This window comes from Babylonia areolata, chromosome 30, assembly GCF_041734735.1.
Source record: "Babylonia areolata isolate BAREFJ2019XMU chromosome 30, ASM4173473v1, whole genome shotgun sequence".
NCBI classification, from domain to species: Eukaryota; Metazoa; Mollusca; class Gastropoda; order Neogastropoda; family Buccinidae; genus Babylonia; species Babylonia areolata.
Window position 1 is genome coordinate 23381356 of NC_134905.1, and position 20349 is coordinate 23401704.

The 20349-nt window shown below is 48.9% G+C and overlaps 1 protein-coding gene across 4 annotated transcripts in view; it reads right to left on the reverse strand.

Moving 5' to 3' along the window:
• Nucleotides 1–20349, reverse strand: part of LOC143275536 (uncharacterized) — a 151937-nt gene that overhangs the window by 12645 nt on the left and 118943 nt on the right. For all 4 annotated transcript variants that reach the window (XR_013053438.1, XM_076579721.1, XM_076579720.1 and 1 more), the window contains 7 exons: nucleotides 6562–6768; nucleotides 5817–5996; nucleotides 4809–4913; nucleotides 3984–4241; nucleotides 2392–2520; nucleotides 1472–1556; nucleotides 421–579 (listed from right to left, as the gene is read on the reverse strand). Coding sequence is in view for 3 of the 4 variants with exons in the window: in XM_076579721.1 (XP_076435836.1) it covers nucleotides 421–579; nucleotides 1472–1556; nucleotides 2392–2520; nucleotides 3984–4241; nucleotides 4809–4913; nucleotides 5817–5996; nucleotides 6562–6768 (1123 nt within the window). In the remaining variant the exon portion in view is untranslated. The remainder of the gene's footprint in view (nucleotides 1–420; nucleotides 580–1471; nucleotides 1557–2391; nucleotides 2521–3983; nucleotides 4242–4808; nucleotides 4914–5816; nucleotides 5997–6561; nucleotides 6769–20349) is intronic.

Below are 20349 nucleotides of genomic sequence, written 5' to 3' on the forward strand. Positions count from 1 at the left end.
AGAGAGAGAGAGAGAGAGAGAGAGAGAGAGAGAGAGAGAGATTATTTCTTTGCTATTAAACATCCGACTCCCACCCCCTCTCCACACAAAAATTACATACACACCATCAAAAACAACGCTCAGACACTCACACAATAACCTGACACACTCTTAAAAAACAAAACAAAACAAAAAAAAAAAAGCCAACCATCCTAACTGTCCATCACTACTAAAAAAAAAAAGAAAGAAAACAACAACAACAATAACAACAAAACACATACACACAAAAACAAGAACAACTACAGACACAAAAAAAAATCCCATTCCAGAGTTCCTCCCCAACCCTCAATTTAAACTCAATTACAACAACAACAAAAAACACACACAAAAACACACACACACACACAAACAGAAAGAAAATGAACGGTGGCAGTCACTCACTGTTCTCGGTGTCCTCTTGCACACGGCGCCTCTCGTCAGCGAAAGCTTTGAGCCAGAGTTGTCTGCCCTGGGGCGTCTTGGCCACCATCAGATACCACTTGTTGCGTTTCTGGTCGTGCACTTTGAAGGCGTTGCGCACGTTCACGTTGTACTGTGCATCTGTGGACAGGGCAGAGGAACAACAGACAGCTGTCTTAGTGGAGTGGTGGCCTAGGAAGCGACAGAATCTGTGCGCACAGGGAACGAATTCCACATTCATCAGTATCTTCTCCCTCTCTACCAGACCTTTGATTTGATTTGATATGGAAACTTATATAGCGCCTATCCTCGGTCAGCTCTAAGCTCTAAGCGTTTTACAAACACGGGGTCATTTACACAACAGGCTGTCTACTTGGGCAGAGCCGAATGACGGCTGCCACGGGGCGCTCATCATTCGTTTCCTGTGTCACTGAATCAGATTTCAGGCATGCACACATACACACTCATACAGACATGTAACATTTTATGTGTATGACTGTTTTGTTTATTTACCTCGCCATGCAGGCATGGGTGTGCATGCTGGATATGTTCTTGTTTCCATAACCCACCGAACGCTGACATGGATTACAGGATCTTTAACAAGCGTATTTGATCTTCTGTGTGCATTTTCACACGAAAGGGGTTCAGGCTCTAGTCTTGAGAGGTGGGCTGGGTGCTAGTCCTTTGAATGAGATGATAAATCAAGATCCCATGTTCAGCGCACATTTAGTGCATGTAAAACATACCAAAATATGGTTGTCTGTGTTTTCGGGGGTGTGCATGCTTGGGTATGTTCTTGTTTCCATAACCCACTGAACACTGACATGGATAACGTGCGTGTTTGATATTCTGCTTGCGTATACACACGAAGGGGGTTCAGGCACAAGCAGGTCTGCACATATGTTGACCTGGGAGATTGGAAAAAAAATCTCCACCCCTTACCCATCAAGCGCTGTTACCGAGATTCGAACCCGGGTGAGTTTTCATGACGTTCTGCAACGGTCTCCCTTGATTTGTTGACAAGTACACTGACCTTTTCCATCAGGCACCGGTACGACAACGCTGTGGTCCATGCTGATCCTGCCCTTGTAGCCAAAGCTGTTCTTCTTCAGCAGGTCCTGAAACAGGGCAGTGTCATTCCATGTATACATATACATCTTGGTCATCCGCCCATGGCAGTGTCATTCCATGTATATATATACATCTTGTTCATCCACCCATGGTAGTGTCATTCCATGTATATATATACATCTTGGTCATCCGCCCATGGCAGTGTCATTCCATGTATATATATACATCTTGGTCATCCGCCCACGGCAATGTCATTCCATGTATATATATACATCTTGGTCATCCGCCCATGGCAGTGTCATTCCATGTACATACATCTTGGTGATCTGCCCATCACTGGGTGATTCCTGTAAACACTGAACATACAATTGCTATGTTTTCCATTCACTTTCCTTCAGTAACATGTATATCATTATATTTTAAAGTATTATTTCAATTTTTGTGATTTTTTGTTGTTGTTGTTGTGAAGCTGGTGATTTTTCAGCAAAACTTACAAACAGTTCCACTAGTCAAAGGGTTGACGTATCGAGAAACAGAGAGATACCTCATGTTCTCATTGTTTAGTTACTTTTAGCAAAACACAAATCCAAATACTAACAATGTCATGTGTAGTCAAATACATATTTATGTATGGACATCTGTGGATGCCTTATCCATGAAAGACACGTAAACACACACACACATCATCAATGCATACACACACACACACACACACACACACACACACACACATATATATATATATATGTACAAGCTCACAACATACCATGATAATCTTATTCGCAAACACACACACACACACCCCCCTCCCTCTTGCCCCCACCTCTGATAAAGCCCACTGCGTGACTCAACCACTCATGGAGCAAGGCCTCCTCTACCCACCTTTTTGCAGTAGACCAGCTGGTGATCAAAGAGAAAGAAGTAGCGTTCCTGTGACCATCCAGAGGGGTTGATCTTGTTCAGCTCCCCGGAGTAGATCAGCTCAGAGCTCTCGTCCAGAATGTCGGGACCCTGAGGGGGGACACAGACACCAACCAACATGTCTCTTCCTTATCATCATGGTCATTAATTTTACTTCCTTAGTATCCCTACGATTCTAATGGAATACTGTCCTAACACCATCTGTCATTCAAACTAATACTGTCTTAATACCATCTGTCATTCTAATACTGTCCTAACACCATCTGTCATTCAAACTAATACTGTCTTAATACCATCTGTCATTCTAACTAATAGTCTTAATACCATCTGTCATTCTAACTAATACTGTCTTAATACCATCTGTCATTCTAACTAATACTGTCCTAATACCATCTGTCATTCTAACTAATACTGTCTTAATATCTGTCATTCTAACTAATACTGTCCTAATACCATCTGTCATTCAAACTAATACTGTCCTAATACCATCTGTCATTCTAACTAATACTGTCTTAATACCATCTGTCATTCTAACTAATACTGTCCTAATACCATCTGTCATTCTAACTAATACTGTCTTAATATCTGTCATTCTAACTAATACTGTCCTAATTCCATCTGTCATTCAAACTAATACTGTCCTAATACCATCTGTCATTATAACTAATACTGTCTTAATACCATCTGTCATTCTAACTAATACTGTCTTAATATCTGTCATTCTAACTAATACTGTCCTAATACCATCTGTCATTCAAACTAATACTATCTTAATACCATCTGTCATTCTAACTAATACTGTCTTAATACCATCTGCCATTATAACTAATACTGTCTTAATACCATCCGTCATTCTAACTAATACTGACTTAATACCATCAGTCATTCTGACACTGTCTTAATACCATCTGTCATTCTAATGCTGTCTTAAAAGCGTCCACCATTCTAATAATGTCCATTTACCATTTTAATTAATACTGTTGAAATACCATCTGTCATTCTAACTATACCATCTTCATAAGGTCTACCAGCCCAACCAATACTGTCTTAATACCATCTGTCACTGTAACTAATGCTGTGTTTCATAACATCTATTTTTCTAGCTAACATTGTATTTATACCACCAACTGTTCTAATACTGACCATCTACCATTCTAATACTGTCTTAATACCACATGTCATTCCAACTTAATTCTGTCTTAGTAACATCTGCTATTCTAGTCAATTCTGTCTTAATACCATACATCAATGTAATGGATATTGTCTTAATACCATCTCCCATTCTTATACTGTCCATCTACCATTCTATTACTGTCTTAATACCATATGTGATTCTAATTCTAATTCTGCCTTAATACCTCCTACTCCTCCCCAGCTGTAAAAATCCCTCTCCCACCCTCTCCCATACAGAACTCCACATACCCACACACCTCCCCATCACTCCACCCCACCCTTCCCACCACATCCACCCTCCTTACCAGCCCCTACATGTCTCTACACATACCCACACATCCCCCCCCACCCCCCTCCCCGCCCCCTCACAAACCACCCACCTCCCAGTCGTCCACCAGGGACTGCCACTCGGCCAGGGTCTCGATGCTCTCCATCTTGCGTTTCCGTTCGTTGACCAGCTTGGCGATGCTCTTCATGGCCTCCACGGCCGAGCGGACCTGGGGGAAGTCCGGGTGGTCCTCGGGGGTGTACTTGAGCAGCTCTGCCAGCTGCAGGTGGTACTTGCAGATCTTCTGCACGGGGGTCAGCAGGAAGCCTTCCAGGGGGATCTCCGTCATCTCCTGCAGCAGTCGGCACGCCTGCACCACGCACCACGCACACACGCACAGCCACTGGTGTTATTAACCGCTTGTTGTGTTTACCTTGTGTTTTTTTGTTTTGTTTTTCTCAAGGCCTGACTAAGCGCGTTGGGTTACGATGCTGGTCAGGCATCTCCTTAGCAGATGTGGTGTAGCATATACGGATTTGTCCGAACGCCTCCTTGAGCTACTGAAACTGAAACTGTGTTTACCTTTCTTCTTCTGGCACACACAGGAACCACTCTCAATCACACACACATAGACACACACACAGACCCCCCCACCCCCTCCCCCTAACACTCACTCACACAGACAGACACACACACACAGATGTACAGACAGATAGTGAAAAGACTGACAGTGAAAAGACGCTAAACTAAAGAACAGACAGAAAGGCACACTCAAACACAAAGACACACATGCACACACCACACCACACCAACCCCCCCCCCCACCCCACCGCCCCCCACACCAACCCCCTTACAAACACACCCCATACAAATTCCCCCTCCCCTCCCCTCCCCCTTCTAAACACACACACAGCTGGGTCCCCACATGCCCACAGACCTCAAAGAAATGCCGGTAGCGCTTGACGCGGTACATCTCCCTCAGCTCCTCGCAGGCCGCCGGGTGGTTGTTGCAGTACTCACTGTAGATCTCAAAGTCCTGGGTCTGTGGCACACACACACTTCCCACTGTATCACATGGCAAAGTGCACACACTGCACACACACACTTCCCACTGTATCACATGGCAAAGTGCACACACTGCACACACACACACTGCCCACTGTATCATATGGCAAAGTGCACACACACACACTTCCCACTGTATCACATGGCAAAGTGCACACACACACATTTCCCACTGTATCACATGGCAAAGTGCACACACTGCACACACACACACTGCCCACTGTATCACATGGCAAAGTGCACACACACACACTTCCCACTGTATCACATGGCAAAGTGCACACACTGCACACACACACTTCCCACTGTATCACATGGCAAAGTGCACACACTGCACACACACACACTTCCCACTGTATCACATGGCAAAGTGCACACACTGCACACACACACTTCCCACTGTATCACATGGCAAAGTGCACACACTGCACACACACACTTCCCATTGTATCACATGGCAAAGTGCACACACTGCACACACACACACTTCCCACTGTATCACATGGCAAAGTGCACACACTGCACACACACACTTCCCACTGTATCACATGGCAAAGTGCACACACTGCACACACACACACACTTCCCACTGTATCAGATGGCAAAGTGCACACACTGCACACACACATTTACCACTGTATCACATGGCAAAGTGCACACACTGCACACACATTTCTGACTGTATCACATGGCAAAGTGCACACACTGCACACACACTTCCCACTGTATCACATGGCAAAGTGCACACACTGCACACACACATTTCCCACTGTATCACAAACAAGCATTCTTAGCAGTCTGAAGGCAAAACTCGCGCATGCAAAATGCGCGCAGGCAAAACGTGGCGCACCGATCAAGTCCAGCCTGTGTTTGTGCTGACCTTGTTGAGGAAGCAGTGTCCGAACTGGGTCAGGTGGGGCTGCTCCATGTTGACAGCTGCCCGAAGGTCACCCAGCAGCTTGGTGGCGAAGGTGTGGATGGCCTCAATGTTGCTGAAGATCACCGTCACCTTCTCCACTGGGAACATCTCTGGGCGCTTTCTGGCTTGCTTCAGGTAGCCCTGTGGATGTGTGTGAGAGAGAGAGAGAGAGAGAGAGAGAAAGAGAGGTAGAGAGTGAGAGGGAGGTAGTGAGAGGGGAGAGAGAGAGAGAGAGAGAGAGAGAGAGAGAGGAATGAATAAACAAATGAATGAAGCTTATTTTCCGATGGTGAAGATATTAACACACTGGGCGACATAATTTTCTGCCATTGTTTTGAGAGACAGACAGACATATACACATGTATATCTTTATACTTAGTGCATATATGACAGTAACGCAGAGTGAATCTAAGGGAAACAATGTAAGGAGACAGCCTCCATCCAAACACGCTCACTCTCTACACACTAACTCCCTTCTTTTCCCTCTCTCAACCTCTCTACTCTCTGCACGTCCTCCCTCCTTCACACACACACAAAAAAACACAACACATACACACACACACACATGCGCACGCATGCTCGCGCACGCACACACACACATCCACACCACACACACACTCATCAGTGGGTCACCTACCACACACACACACACACTTACACAACACACCGACCCACCCACACACACACAGACACGCCAATGCCTCACCTCAATGACATCCCTGAGGTGCTTGACGTACTCCGTCTCGGCCGTGATGATCTCCTTCACCACGTTGGCCCTCAGCTGGCTCTTGTGGGACGGGGACGGGGACGCTGACACGCACGCCTGCCTCAGCAGCTGCCGCTGCGCCTCCTCCTCCTCCTCCTGCATCCTCAGGGCCATCTCTGCCTCCAGGTCGTCCTGGTTCACCCGGAGCTGTGAGAAGAAAGAGTTCCGTTTACAGCTCTCCATCATCCACCGGCGGCGGAGACTTCCGCGCCGACCTCCTCCCCCTCCCCTCACCCTCACCGACTCGCTCTTCCCTGTTCGCAAGCTCTCAAGCTTCTTGAGAGCTGAGGTTTTCAGTTTTCCTAGGTTCAGGCTTCTGGAGGCGCGGCGCTTGTTGCAGGTGGGGGTGAAGTAAGGAGGAAAGTCATCATCGTCATCGTCGTCCTCCTCCTCCAGAAAGAAGTCTGGGAGCGGGGGGGAGTCGGTGTCGTCACCAGAGTACAGATGGTAAGAGGAGGTGTGTTGTTGGGAGAAGGCGGCCATGGGGAGGTAGATGCTGCCCCGGGAGAAGGCGGCGGGCGGGCAGTTGAGGTCGGTGGTGGAGCGGCTGAGCGGGGCACAGTAGGGTGGGGAGGAGGTCCAGCTGCTGATGGGGGACAGCGCGAAGATGTTGCCCACTTCCACATCCGCTGCGTCCGTGCTCTCTCCCCCGTCCTCTGTCTCTTCTAGGCCGGACAGGGCTCTGAGCGGTGACGACACTTCTTCAAGGTCTGTCTGCGTGGACTGCTCCCTGAAGGCTGAGGAGGGGGGCCGGTGTCTGGACTTCCGGGTGTAGCTGACAGCAGTGATGCTTTCCGAGGAGGTGAAGTCCTCACTGTACCCCATGTCCAGGTCGTCCTCTGAGGACGTCGGGGTGTGCAGCGGCTGAGAGAACGCGGCCAGAGAGAGGTACTTGTCCCGTCCCGGCCTGGGGCTGTCTCTCAGCAGAAACCGTCCAATCACCGCTGAGTAGGGGCGGTTCATCATGGAGAACCGTTTCTGGAAGTTGTGCAGGCGTTTCTGCCGGCGCAGAGTGACCGGCTGGCCCAGAGACTTGTTTTCCTGTGAAGGGGTGCATGATTTGAGGTCCTGTGGAAGGCACGGCAGAGAAACCCTGACGTCGGATTTCTGGCGCTGGGGAGACAAAGGGTCCTGGGCACTGAGTTCACACTGACTGTGACGATGGTGGAGCACTTTTTCCTCGAAATGATGTACATGTTTGACACTGCGTTTCTGGTCTTGTTGGTGCTGAGACTGAAGAGCGAGCATCTCCTCTTTCTGCTCTAGCTGACGAAACAAACGACGGACAAGTTCTCTGGGGTCTGGTTCTGGGGAAGGCTGATGACGAAGCACCCCGTAATCCTGTTGTCTGAGACGAAATGGAAAAGACTGGCCGACTTGTTTCTGGCATGGCTGCTGTGACTGGAAGGAAGGCGTCTGATCCTTCTGTTGTCCTTCTGGGACAGCTCGTACAGGTTGCGCAGCTTGCACAGGTGTCTGTTGTTGCTGTTGTGGAGTTTGTTGACCGTGGTCAGTCTTTAGACACTGATGGACCAGTTTCTGCCCATGCTGTTGACATACTGCCAAAGGCTGGATGTATCCACTGTGAGAAGCAGATTGCTGAAGGAGACTGGACTGGTCTGTAATCTGCATGGCGGGAGGATGGAGAGAATGGGGCTCCTGTTTCAGTTCTGCGTGAGGATATCCACCTACTGGTGGAAACTGGAATAGTTGTGGATTACAATCTTGTGATGAAGGATCATACTGTTCTTGCTTGTGATTGTGATACAGCTGAAGAGAAGGATAACCCTTTCTTTGTCTCAGGTTCTTTTGATCACTGTGAAGTGAATCACTAATTCGTTTCGGATTAGGATCACGTTTCTTGTGAGTAGAACTCATCTCATCCTCCCTCTCTTGAAGATGTGCTGGAACACACTGGGCTTTGTCTTCCCCATGAAAATGACTCAGTGAACAGCTAACGTTTTGTACACGTGCAGATGATGAATCTTCAATTGAATCTGATACAGCAGCATCATTCCATGAACACTGAACAGAAGCTGCTGAAATGCGCTGTGAAAACAACCGCGTGTCGACTTCGTTATTCGCTGGTTTACATAACAAACGAGCCTTATTGTCCTGCTCAGAACTGGTGACAGTGCTGTTCTCTGCAGACTGTGGTGACTGGGTGGTGCTGGAAGAGCTCAGCACTTTCTGCAGACATTCTATGTCATTGGAAATGGTTTCCAGCTCCTCGAGAAGGGCCTGGAGGGGCTCAATAGCACTGGACAAGGTCTGTTCTTTCTTGGATGGTTCTGCATCACTTGAAAACGTCTTCACTTCTTTTGATGGTTCTGCTGTACTTGAAAACGTCTTCCTTTCTTCGTGTGGTTCTGCATCACTTGGAAACGTCTTTACTAAATCGGGTGGTTCTACATTACTTGAAAACGTCCCTTCTTCAGGTGGTTTTACATGATCTGAAAACGTCTTCACTTCCTCGGGTGACTGGAGTTGCACAGTACTGGACACACTCTTCACCCTCTGTAAAGACTGAGGCACTTCAACGATACTGGAAACAGCTTTCAGTTCCTGCACAGACTCAAGCACTTCGATGTTGTGGGAGAAAGAGTTCAGTTCACCGTGGGCGGATTGTGGTGGTGGCGGCTCTGTGCCACTGAAAGCACTCGTTGGCTCTGGGGAGGGCAGCGGGGACTGAACGGTGCTGGAGAACGTCTTCAGCCTCTTCAGAACCACGGGCTGGATTCGTGGCTGGGCCCCGTCCAGTCTCTCCGTGATGGTGGGGGGACGTCTGAGCACCTTCAGCTGGGGAAACACGTATCGGGACTGAGGCGCTGGCTCTGAGCAATGCTGTGTGTCACTGGTTGTATCGACATGATACATTCCTGAAGTCTTCCCGTACACAGTCCGGGTTTCAGTGTCCTGAAACTGAGCTTCAACGCTGCTCTTACCAGCTTCCGAGTTCCTGTGTGCACACCCATTTTCACTGTTCTTGTCAGCATTCGGAGTTCGACTGTTCCTGTCTATATTCTGAGGTTCATGGTTCTTTTTATTTGCGTCCTTTTCAGGGGACCTATCACGGGGAGGTCTTCGTACGCTGTTTCTGTTACTTTGGTTCCTCTTGTTGTCTGTCTGTTTTTTATGATGCCTTTTATCACGCTGGATTTCACTGTTCCATACATTTTGGCCAGACTCCTCTCCTTTGTCCCTACTACTGCTGGTGTGTTGTTTCTCTGTTCTGGTCCTGTCAGCATTTCTGGTTCCACTGTTGCTGCGCTTGTGCTGATTTCTATTGTTTTCATCGGCGATTCTACTGTTTTCATCCACGAAGTGTTGGAAATCACCTGCTCTATCGACACCAACGTCTCTGTCTTGAACACACTGTTGGTCTGGTTTGTTGCACAAAGGTGAACCTGGCACTGAGCACGTTTTGGATGCTACCTCTTGACTGAAAAAAGAAGTTGTCAAATCAGCAGACTGATCCAACGCAATGACCCTTTTATCCGAAGTCCCACCCAGGTAACTCTGCAGCTGCTGTGCGTTGCCAAAAGACCTAAGGCAATCTTCAGTCTCCTGGGAGGAGAGAGAGGGAGATTCAACACACCTGGCATTGATTCCGGCTTGTCTTGGGGCTAGAGAGGATGACTCCACACACCTGACGTTGACTCTGGCTTGCCTTGGGGCGTTGTCACATGCAAGAGAGGATGATTCCACACATCTAGCGTTGATTGCAGCTTGCCTTGGGGCGTTGTCACATGCAAGAGAGGATGATTCCACACACCTAGCGTTGGTTCCAGCTTGTCTGGGGATGTTGTCACCGAGGTCAGGACTGTTCCTGTTCAGCCCGTTCTTCCTGACCACGACCACCCTGCACAGCGGCTGCCCAGTCCTCTTCTCCTGCCTCCTCGTGATGGACGGCCTTCTGAAGGGCCGGGCCCTGCACTTCAGCAGCTCCCCAAGGTCACTGGGGTCTCCCGACTTCTCCGACAGCTGCTGCAGCCATTGGCAGTGACTCTGCAGCAGCTGCCTCGATTCCGGACAGCTGACACTGGGTTTCAGTCTCTGGGACTCTGGTGTGGCGGCGGGACCTGTTCTGAGGTCTGAGAAATCCATGGCTAGAGCCGTTTTCACGAAGGTCCCCATGATGGGTTTGGCATCAGAAAGTTGTTGGGTAGAGTGAGATGATCCTATGTCGAGACATATCTCCCCATGAAACGAGTACTACTCAGCTTGAATAGTTCAGGATAAAAAACAAAAAAACCAAAACAAATTACTTCAAAATCTCAGACCCAAAACTAAGACCACAATACGAGAGAAAACCATTTCCCTAAACTGACGGGTCAGCAAGCTACACCATTCCAAGTTCTGGAGAATGAAAACTACGCTGATCAAGTTGAGCGGGAGAGAGTCACGACACGGATACACCCACTCCTTGCTGTCCACGGCTACAGGAGGCTGAGGGATTGGCAAGCCACTCCTGCGTGCTGTTGCTGTTCCACCCATGCAGAAAACACCACTGACGTTCGCCCAGCTGACCTCAAGGTACACACTGACGTACAACAAGTAGGACAGTTCCCCCGCGTGTTGTTTGTGGACATCTCAGTCATCACCGAGTTTCGTTATGACCTCGAATCACAATTTCATTACACACCACCACAGCCTTCATCATATGGTCTAAATCGAAACATCAGGCACGTCGCTGTTTTCATATGATCTCAACACCATTTTGGAGGGGATTTGTGTGTGTGTGGCAAGTCAATTATCAAACCTTCAGCTGGAATCTGATTCTGATCGAAAACCACCAGGAGGGGGAAAACAAACCAACAGTGTGCAGAAAAAAAACAGAACCAGAGTCCGCCAGAAACAAAACCCAGACCAGTCAGCTCTTCACTGCACACAGACAGCGAGACACAAGCCACCAGCCTTCTCTTCTCTCCTCTTTCCCCAGAAACAAAAACTCGGCCTGCACGCACTGTCCACTCCACTCCACCCACCCACCTACCTACCCACCCCTTTCACAACAACCACTGGTCCAGACGGCTGGCTGGAGCCGACCTCATCCACCCGTATAACCTCTCCAAGAAGGTCACTGGAGTGAAACTAACACGCAAAACCAACAGAAGGGGTAGAGGGTGGGTGAGGGAGGGAGGGGTCGGGGGGTGGCGTGGAAGAAGCGAAGTTCTTGTTGATTGTCCAAAGAAGGTATGACCATTGGTAGCTCTCTTTTTCTGTCTATCTCTCCATGGCATCCTCTCTCTCTCTCTCTCTTTCTCTCTCTTATACAATAAAGTAAGAGAAAAGTGTACATTTAAAAAAACTCTCATCTAGCTAAAAGACATGACGTTTTTTTGTGTTTTTTTCTGTTTTATCGTCTGATGATGAATATATCATACAGTCAGTAGCTAAATTTATTTCAGAAGCACAAAGAATAAGGAACAATCACAATGATCAGAATATACCAGGGTAAATGAGGAGGATATCCATGTGTAAGTTTTATTTTCTTATGTTAATTTGGTAAGGTAGATAACTGATATACTGAACTATATCACTGCCAGAATGGATGGTCGAGATTGTTTGTATGATTAGTTTGTGCGTGTGTGTTGTTCCGCTTGTTTAATGTATTGTGAGAGAGTGATATTTAGAGATTTTTTGTTTGTTGTTGATGAAACGCTAATAAGCAGAATGCTATTTTGCACTTAAGGGGATTCAAGAATTCACCCTCGTCACCCCCTTGTCAATAGACCCTTACAGGTAATGACAATAAAATGTCAAAGCGTCTCTCTGTCTCTGTCTCTCTCTCTCGGCCCATGGTACCTCTCTGTCTCTCAATGGCATATCTCCTTCTCTCTATATCTCTCTCGGCCCATGATATCTCTCTCTGTGTCTCTGTCTCTCCATGGTATTCCTCTTTCTCTCTCCCTCCCCTTGGTATATATATATATATATATATATATATAATATATATATATATATATATATATATATATATCTCGGCCCAAGGTATCTATGTGTCTCTGTCTCTCCATGGTATTCCCCTCTCTCTCTCTGTCCATGGTATCTCTCTCTGTCTCTCCATGGTACCCCCCCCCTCTCTCTCTCCCCTTCCCTGTCTCTCTCTCTACCCGTCACCAAATCCAGGCGAGCGTGCCAGGGGTTCACTTAGGCCAGACAAATAGATTAGGCGTGTTTGGACAACTAAAACAGGAGGTACTGTAGGGGCCGAGTGCTCTGAGGGGGGTGGGGTGGGGGGGTGGGGGGAAGGACCTGTGCTCCATTCCTTGGGGCAGTCAGCTGGACCGGTGACCTGTACTGGTCAGCTGACCACTGTGCCGTGAACCGTGTTTGGTCAGTCAGCCACACGGAGTGGTCAGGGATGAGGGTGTGTGTGTGTGTGTGTGTGTGTGTGTGTGTGTGTGAGAAAGAGAGAGAGGAGAGAGGGGGAGAGGGGGAGAGGGAGAGAGAGAGAGGGAGAGAGAGAGGGAGAGAGAGGGAAAGAGAGAGAGGGAGGGGGGAGAGAGAGAGGGGGATAGAAAGGGGTAGGGAGGGAGAGAGAGGAGAGAGTGGGAGAGGGAGAGAGAGGGAGAGGGAGAGAGGGAGAGGGAGAGAGAGGGAGAGGGAGAGAGAGAGAGAGAGAGAGAAGGGAAGTGACAAGGAAAGAGAGAGAGAGGGGAAGGAGAGGGAAGGTGAGAGAGAAACGACGAGAGAGGGAGAGGGAAGAGGAGAGGGGAGAGAGAGGGAGTAACAAGAGGAGAGAGGGGGGCTGAGGAGAGGGGAGAGAGAGGGAGTGACAAGGGGAGAGAAGGAGAGGGAAGAGGAGAGGGGAGAGAGAGGGAGTGACAAGGGGGGAGAGACAGAAGGAAGAGGAGAGGGGAGAGAGAGGGAGTGACAAGGGGGGGGGGGGGAAGAGAGGGAAGAGGAGAGGGGAGAGAGAGGGAGTGACAAGGGGAGAGAAGGAGAGGGAAGAGGAGAGGGGAGAGAGTGGGAGTGACAAGGGGAGAGAAGGAGAGGGAAGAGGAGAGGGGAGAGAGTGGGAGTGACAAGGGGAGAGAGGGAGAAAGAGAGGAAGAAGAGAAGGAAGGGGAGTGTCTATGAGAGAGAGAGAGAGAGAGAGAGAGAGAGAGAGAGAGAGAGAGAGAGAGAGACTCACACAGACAACAAACAGGAATAACAAAGAAGCGCACAGATTCAGACGCTCCCGTCACACGGAGGTGTCGCCAACATGGGCGATGAGAACGTCATCAAGGGAGGGGTCACGCCTACCTCCCCATCCCCCTGACCGAGTCCTCACACCACCCACCTCCCTCAACCCCCCCCCCCCCACCCAACCCCACCCCATCCCCTGCACACACACACACACTTCCCTTCCCTCGCAGGACGTGCGGTTTGTCAGATCAAACACAGGGCCAACCAACCCTGAGACGAGGCTTTTCGACCTGTGGCCGTCTCCACCCCGTTGTCGGTCGGTTTAAATGGGAAGACTGGGACCAAGCATGTCGAGGATCGTTCATTTACTGGATCCATGGGTCTTCAGGAAGAGCTGCCCAAATTCCCAGACCAACACGGCAGGTGTCTGAACCCCCCCCCCCCCCCCCCCCCGTGCCTGGTTGACGCGAGTGTGAAGTGGAGTGACGGTCATTTCCATCACCCCAAATGCAAAACAGCCTCTTCATGTCTGGCAGAATACTGTTCACAGGGTGTCAACATACGTCAAAGGACGGGAGTCCTGACCTGGGAGGGTGGAGGTAAAAATAACCATCTGGTCGTTTCGGTGTTCCGACATGAGCATCATCAGTCCTCTGAGAAACAGTATGTTCTCTGTCATCTATGGTCTGACTGGGAAGAGAGGAGGAAAGGCAGAGGTGTAAGACAAGAGAGAGAGAGAGAGAGAGAGAGAGAGAGAGAGAGGGGGGGGGGGGGGGGGGACGGGGGCAGAGACAGACAGGCAGAACAAAATACACCAGAAAATCCAACAAAGGACAACTGTCGCTGAGCGTAGAAACAACAACAATGATCATGTACACATCACGGAACAGGGCTTTCTGTAACTGCACCCTTCCGAAACAAAGCGTCCCTTCTCCTTACTGTAAAACCGCTGCTACACCTTGAACGTAATTGACTGCCATGGCGTCCGTCTGTACGTAGTCCGACACCACTGCCAGCTTATCCACGCTTGACTGGAGTCCTTTGAAGACTCAGAAGCAGGACAGCTAATAGCCTTGAGGACGGTCACTCCGTGTACCGGCTGACCCAGTCGGGTATGGCGACGAGGGAGACTGGAGCGCACATTATGTATGTTCGTTGTTGTACATACAAGGGGTACCTTTCTTGACCTCTGACCCAACGCTCAGCTCAGCTCAGGTCACTGATTGGTCCAACAGCAAAGTGAGAGCTGTACGATCAATGGTTTCTCCAGTGCAATGGGAAGTCGTTTACAACTTAAGTCTTTTGTGAAGGACTAACACTCTCAAACAAGGAGGCATGATTGCATTGGCTCTCAGTGCCTTGGGGGTGCCGGTTGCCCTTTGGGAACAATCCCAACGCTGACTGTCCTAAAACCCTCTAAGCCGAGAAAGTGGGGATTAACTTGGGCAAGACACTCTCCACTATAATCAAATTCTGGCCCAGGTAAGTCAGGACAGCAGTTGCCTCCTCTGCTGTTCTGATGGTCATAGTCGGACACGACTGACTATCATACATAGTTTTCTTGACCGCAACGACAAATGCCAAGGAGTCATCAAACTCAAATCCTCCGGAACAGGTTTTTAATTTTAATTTTTTTTTTTTACTTTGTGGGGTAGAGGGGACAGTTGTACGTGGATGGCTCACTGTTGGCGTCCAACAAAAACGTGAATCTTGAGTGAGTGAAAGGAGAAGAGGGGAGGGAGGGAATGAGGGAGGGAGGGAGGGAGATTTAGAGGGGAGATGGAGGGGGTGGGTGGGGTGGGGAACAGAGGAGGAGAAGGTAAGACACAGAGGGGAGATGGAGGGGGTGGGTGGGGTGGGGAATAGAGGAGGAGAGGGTAAGACACAGAGGGGAGATGGAGGGGGTGGGTGGGGTGGGGAACAGAGGAGGAGAGGGTAAGACACAGAGGGGAGATGGAGGGGGTGGGTGGGGTGGGGAACAGAGGAGGAGAAGGTAAGACACAGAGGGGAGATGGAGGGGGTGGGTGGGGTGGGGAACAGAGGAGGAGAGGGTAAGACACAGAGGGGAGATGGAGGGGGTGGGTGGGGTGGGGAATAGAGGAGGAGAAGGTAAGACACAGAGGAGGAGAGGGTAAGACACAGAGGGGAGGTGGAAGGGGTGGGTGGGGTGGGGAATAGAGGAGGAGAAGGTAAGACATAGAGGAGGAGAAGGTAAGACACAGAGGAGGAGAGGGTAAGACACAGAGGAGGAGAAGGTAAGACACAGAGGAGGAGAGGGTAAGACACAGAGGAGGAGAAGGTAAGACACAGAGGAGGAGAAGGTAAGACACAGAGGAGGAGAGGGTAAGACACAGAGGGGAGGTGGAGGGGATCTGTTACTAATCAAAGAATTACAAGTCAATTTCACTGTCGGAAACGGCGAGCCGTTCCCGCTGTCCATCAATTTTCGTTTTGACGACAATTTTGGAAACGAGGCTTTGGATTAACAGAGCTGTGACTATCGTATTCCGGTACCATCTTTATCTCTTTCCAATTCGTATGTGTACATTTTTTTCTTTTCTTAAATGATTGGTATGATATATATGATATTCACAAAGGAGAGAGAGGGGGAGAGAGAGGAGGGTGGGAGAGACAGAGAGGAGAGATTGACAGAGAAGACAAAGGAGAGAGATAAAGGGAGAGAGAAAGAGAGAGATGGGAGACAGAGAGAGAGAGAGAGAGAGAGAGAGAGAGAGAAAGGGGGGGGGGGACAAAATAATCTGTTTTGAAAAAGAGGCTGTGGGAAAGCACGGCCCCACAATTTGAAAACCTTTGGGGGGGGGGGGGGAGGGGGTAGGGGGGAGGGATGCAATTTGCACGACTGTGCAAGTCTTACGAAACGTGGTAGTGTTCGAGGGAGTTTCAGATTAAGGGGGCGGGTTTGTATTTGGTAGTAGTTGTTGAAGCTTGCCTCCGCCCCCTCAATCCCCGCCCCTCACACAACTCCACGGCAAGCAAGCAAGCAAGCAAGCAAGCGAGCACACTGAACTTTCCCATCAACAAGAACAGGCCTGGTTTAATGAGATCCGCGCTTCGCTGTGCGAAAAAAAAGAGGTGGCAACGCTTGACTGCACGTGCAAAGGACTGCGCGTCATCACTCTTGACTCAGTGACGCGTGATCCGTGTGTGACGACATCAGCCACGCTTGTTGACGTCTATTCCTCTTCCTGCTCCTCCATGTACCCCCACCCCCACCCCCTCACTCTGCCCCCCCCCCCTCCACTCCACTCCAACCCCCACGCTCTCCTGTAGGATGTAATATCAATGGGTTGCTTGGTCTCTCTTGCAGTTTTTTGTTTTTGTTCGTGGTGTTGAATTTCGAAACGGTGGCTGAAATATTTGAGAGAGAGAGTGGGAGGGGAAGGGAAGGAGGGAGGGAGGGAGAGAGAGAGAGAGAGGGAGAGAGAGATAGAGAGTGAGAGGGAGGGAGGGAGAGTGGGAGGGAAGGAGAGAGGCTGGGGGAGGGGAGGGAGGGAGTCAGTGGGAGGGAGGGAGATCGTGGGAGGGATATAATATATATATATATATATATATATATATATATATATATATATATATATATACACAGAGAGTGATATATATATATATATATATATATATAAAGAGAGAGAGAGAGAGAGAGAGACAGAGAGAGAGAGAGTGGGGGAAGGGAGGGAGACAGAGTGGGAGGGAGGGAGAGAGAGAGTGGGGAAGGAGAGAGAGTGGGAGAGAGAGAGAAGAGGCAGTGAGAGTGGGAGGGAGGGAGACTGTATATATGAGGGGGGCTTGGGGGGGGGGGGGTGGGGGGGGGCACCGTATCAGAATCATGACAGCTATAAGGAAGCTTGAAGATCTCAGACATGAAATTACAACTGTTTATCTGCTTCCTTTCGTCTCTTCCGCCTCCACCCCCTCACACACACATACACGCGCGTGCGCACGCACATACACACACACACACACACACTCTATCTCTCACACATACACTCGATCTCTCTCTCCCACATACACACACACACACACTCTCTCTCTCTCTCTCTCTCTCTATCAGGAGAGTACAGTTCGTTGATCGATAGTAAAAGTAAAATTGATCATTTTTCTGTGAACAGCATCACTTTGAATCTTTTGTTTTTTGTTTTTGTTTTCGGTTTTTGGTGCTTTTTCATTTTCAAAAAGGCTTCTTCGACACATTGGCTCCCCCCATCTACCCCCCCCCTCCCGCCCCTCCCCCCCACACACGCACACCACAAGTTCACTTTGTACACAGAAATGGGAAAGGTGTGGCCACTGCTGTGGACCAACCAACCAACCTGCCCACTGAGAGGGTTGGAGGGGGAGGTGGGGAGGGGGGTGGGGGTGGAGAGCACGCGAAATAAAGCGAAGCCAGAAACTGGGGGCCGGGGAGGTATGGGGGATGGGAATGTGCACACCCCTTTATCCATCTTCCCTACTCGTGAGAAAGCAGGTTGTGTGTGTGTGTGTGTGTGTGTGTGTGTGTGTGTGTGTGTGTGTGTGTGTGCGCGTGTGTGTGTTATGCGTGTTTTAGGTTGTGTGTGTGTTGTGTTGTGTTGTGTGTGTGTGTGTGTGTGTGTGTGTGTGTGTGTGTGTGTGTGTGTGTGCGTGCGTGCGTGTGTGTGTGTGACAGAGTGCGTGCGTGTGTGTGTGTGTGTGTGTGTGTGTGTGTGTGTGACAGAGAGAGAGAGAGAGAGAGAGAGAGAGAGAGAGCGAGCAAGACAGACAAAGAGAGAGGAGAGAGAGGCATGGTTCGTGGTGTCCAGCAGTGGGATGCCCACTGGGTGTTCTGCTGATGAAGGGGGTGAAACTGGCCAGGCGTGAGGATAGAATAACCCCCCTCTGACACCCCCCTTAAACCCCCCCCCTACTCTCTCTCTCCACTCTCCCCCACCCCTACTCTCTCTCTCCACTCTCTCCGAAGAGTGAACTGTTGTGCATTGCCTGCTTATGTCACAGGTGAGATTAGGACGTGTAGGCTGGTCCTTCCCAAGTGTGTTGTCCTTATCTGGGTGTTGGCCTGACAGGGTCTAAGCTGAAACGAGGACCTAACGGAACTCTTTTAAATCGCTTGTAAATCGCTTACAACTTCTCTTAGAGATTTGTGGGTCCCTGGGTTCTCCTGGGATTGAATCAGTTCTTCAACACGGTCCTTGTTCTCCTCCGAACATGCAGTCCTGGGTCTCCCACTGCCAATTTTACGTGCTACTGACCCTGTAGTGCGTATTAAATTTTTAGCGATGTCTATTTACAGTGACATTACTCCACCCCTTGCATGGAAATTACTTTACGATCCTTCTTCCATCCCAGCCTTTCTCCTTGAAACAGTTTTCAATGGTAAACTTATCACTTTCACTCAAAGGCATGGCTGATCCTTCCAAACTGAAACTTTGGACAGAACTGATTTTGGATACAGACGACAATAAAAATAGTCAATAGACTTGACCCCCAGACAGGCTATTTTTAGACTGACACTGATTGACAGATGCCAACACCTGCCAGCTGGCATGAACATGATGGTCACATTGCACAGCTCTGATATTGGATTTTTTGACATGCTGTTTTGAATTTGACAATACTCGCATAATCTGCGTCCCAACTTTTAGATATTTTGCAGACTTGTCGATGATACCCTAAGGTTACTGTGTGAACATTTTCTATGAATCCAAGTTCTCTATCACTGAGAAAATACTTGTCAAAAAGCGGTTCACTTTTTTTGGGGGACACCCAATATATGAATATGTCAAAATTTCAACTTAAAAGTGAAAAGACCGAATCAAACCTTGAAAGCGGTCATAAAACTTAGCGGCCTGATTTATAACACAGTAAAAAGAAAATGATATCATGTATTTTAAAGAAAGACTAGGGAGCGCTGTTCATGAACAAGAAACACGATGATAAAACGATGATTACTGATCGACGTAACACTTTTCTTTTCCGCTACAGTGTTGTTCATGTGTACGATTGTTTCTCTTCGTGTAAAACGTTTGTCAGCCACAGCTATTGTTCCACGCTGGGTTACGCTGCTGGTCAGGCATCTGCTTGGCAGATGTGGTGTAGCGTATATGGATTTGACCGAACGCAGTGACGCCTCCCTGAGCTACCGATACTGATACTGTTGTTCCGCCAATCAACTTTTTGTTGCCGGAAGACAGGACGGGGCCAGTAATTATTCCGGTTGCGTTTCTTTTTCTTCTTCTTCGTTATTTTGCTCCAATGTCGTTTCTCTCTGAATGGATGAGGTATCCAGTTTGTGCGTTTATTGTTGGTGGCCAAAGGTTTGTCAGCCAGCGATGCTGATAAGGTTTTTGTTCAAACCTAAAGAACGTGTCTGATTCTGACACACTTACGGACAACGCTTTTAGTGAGGACTGTCAGCATGTCGTTGGTGTCTTGGCCAGATTCTGCTCTCTGTCTCTTTCTCATTTTAAAGCTGTTTAACACAGACATTCTTGAGTCTCTGTATTACAAACAGTGTGAGGGATTTTTAGTTATGTCACTCTCCTGGCTCGCTGTCTTGTCTCCATCTCTGTCTTTTTGGTGGAGTTGAACACACATGTA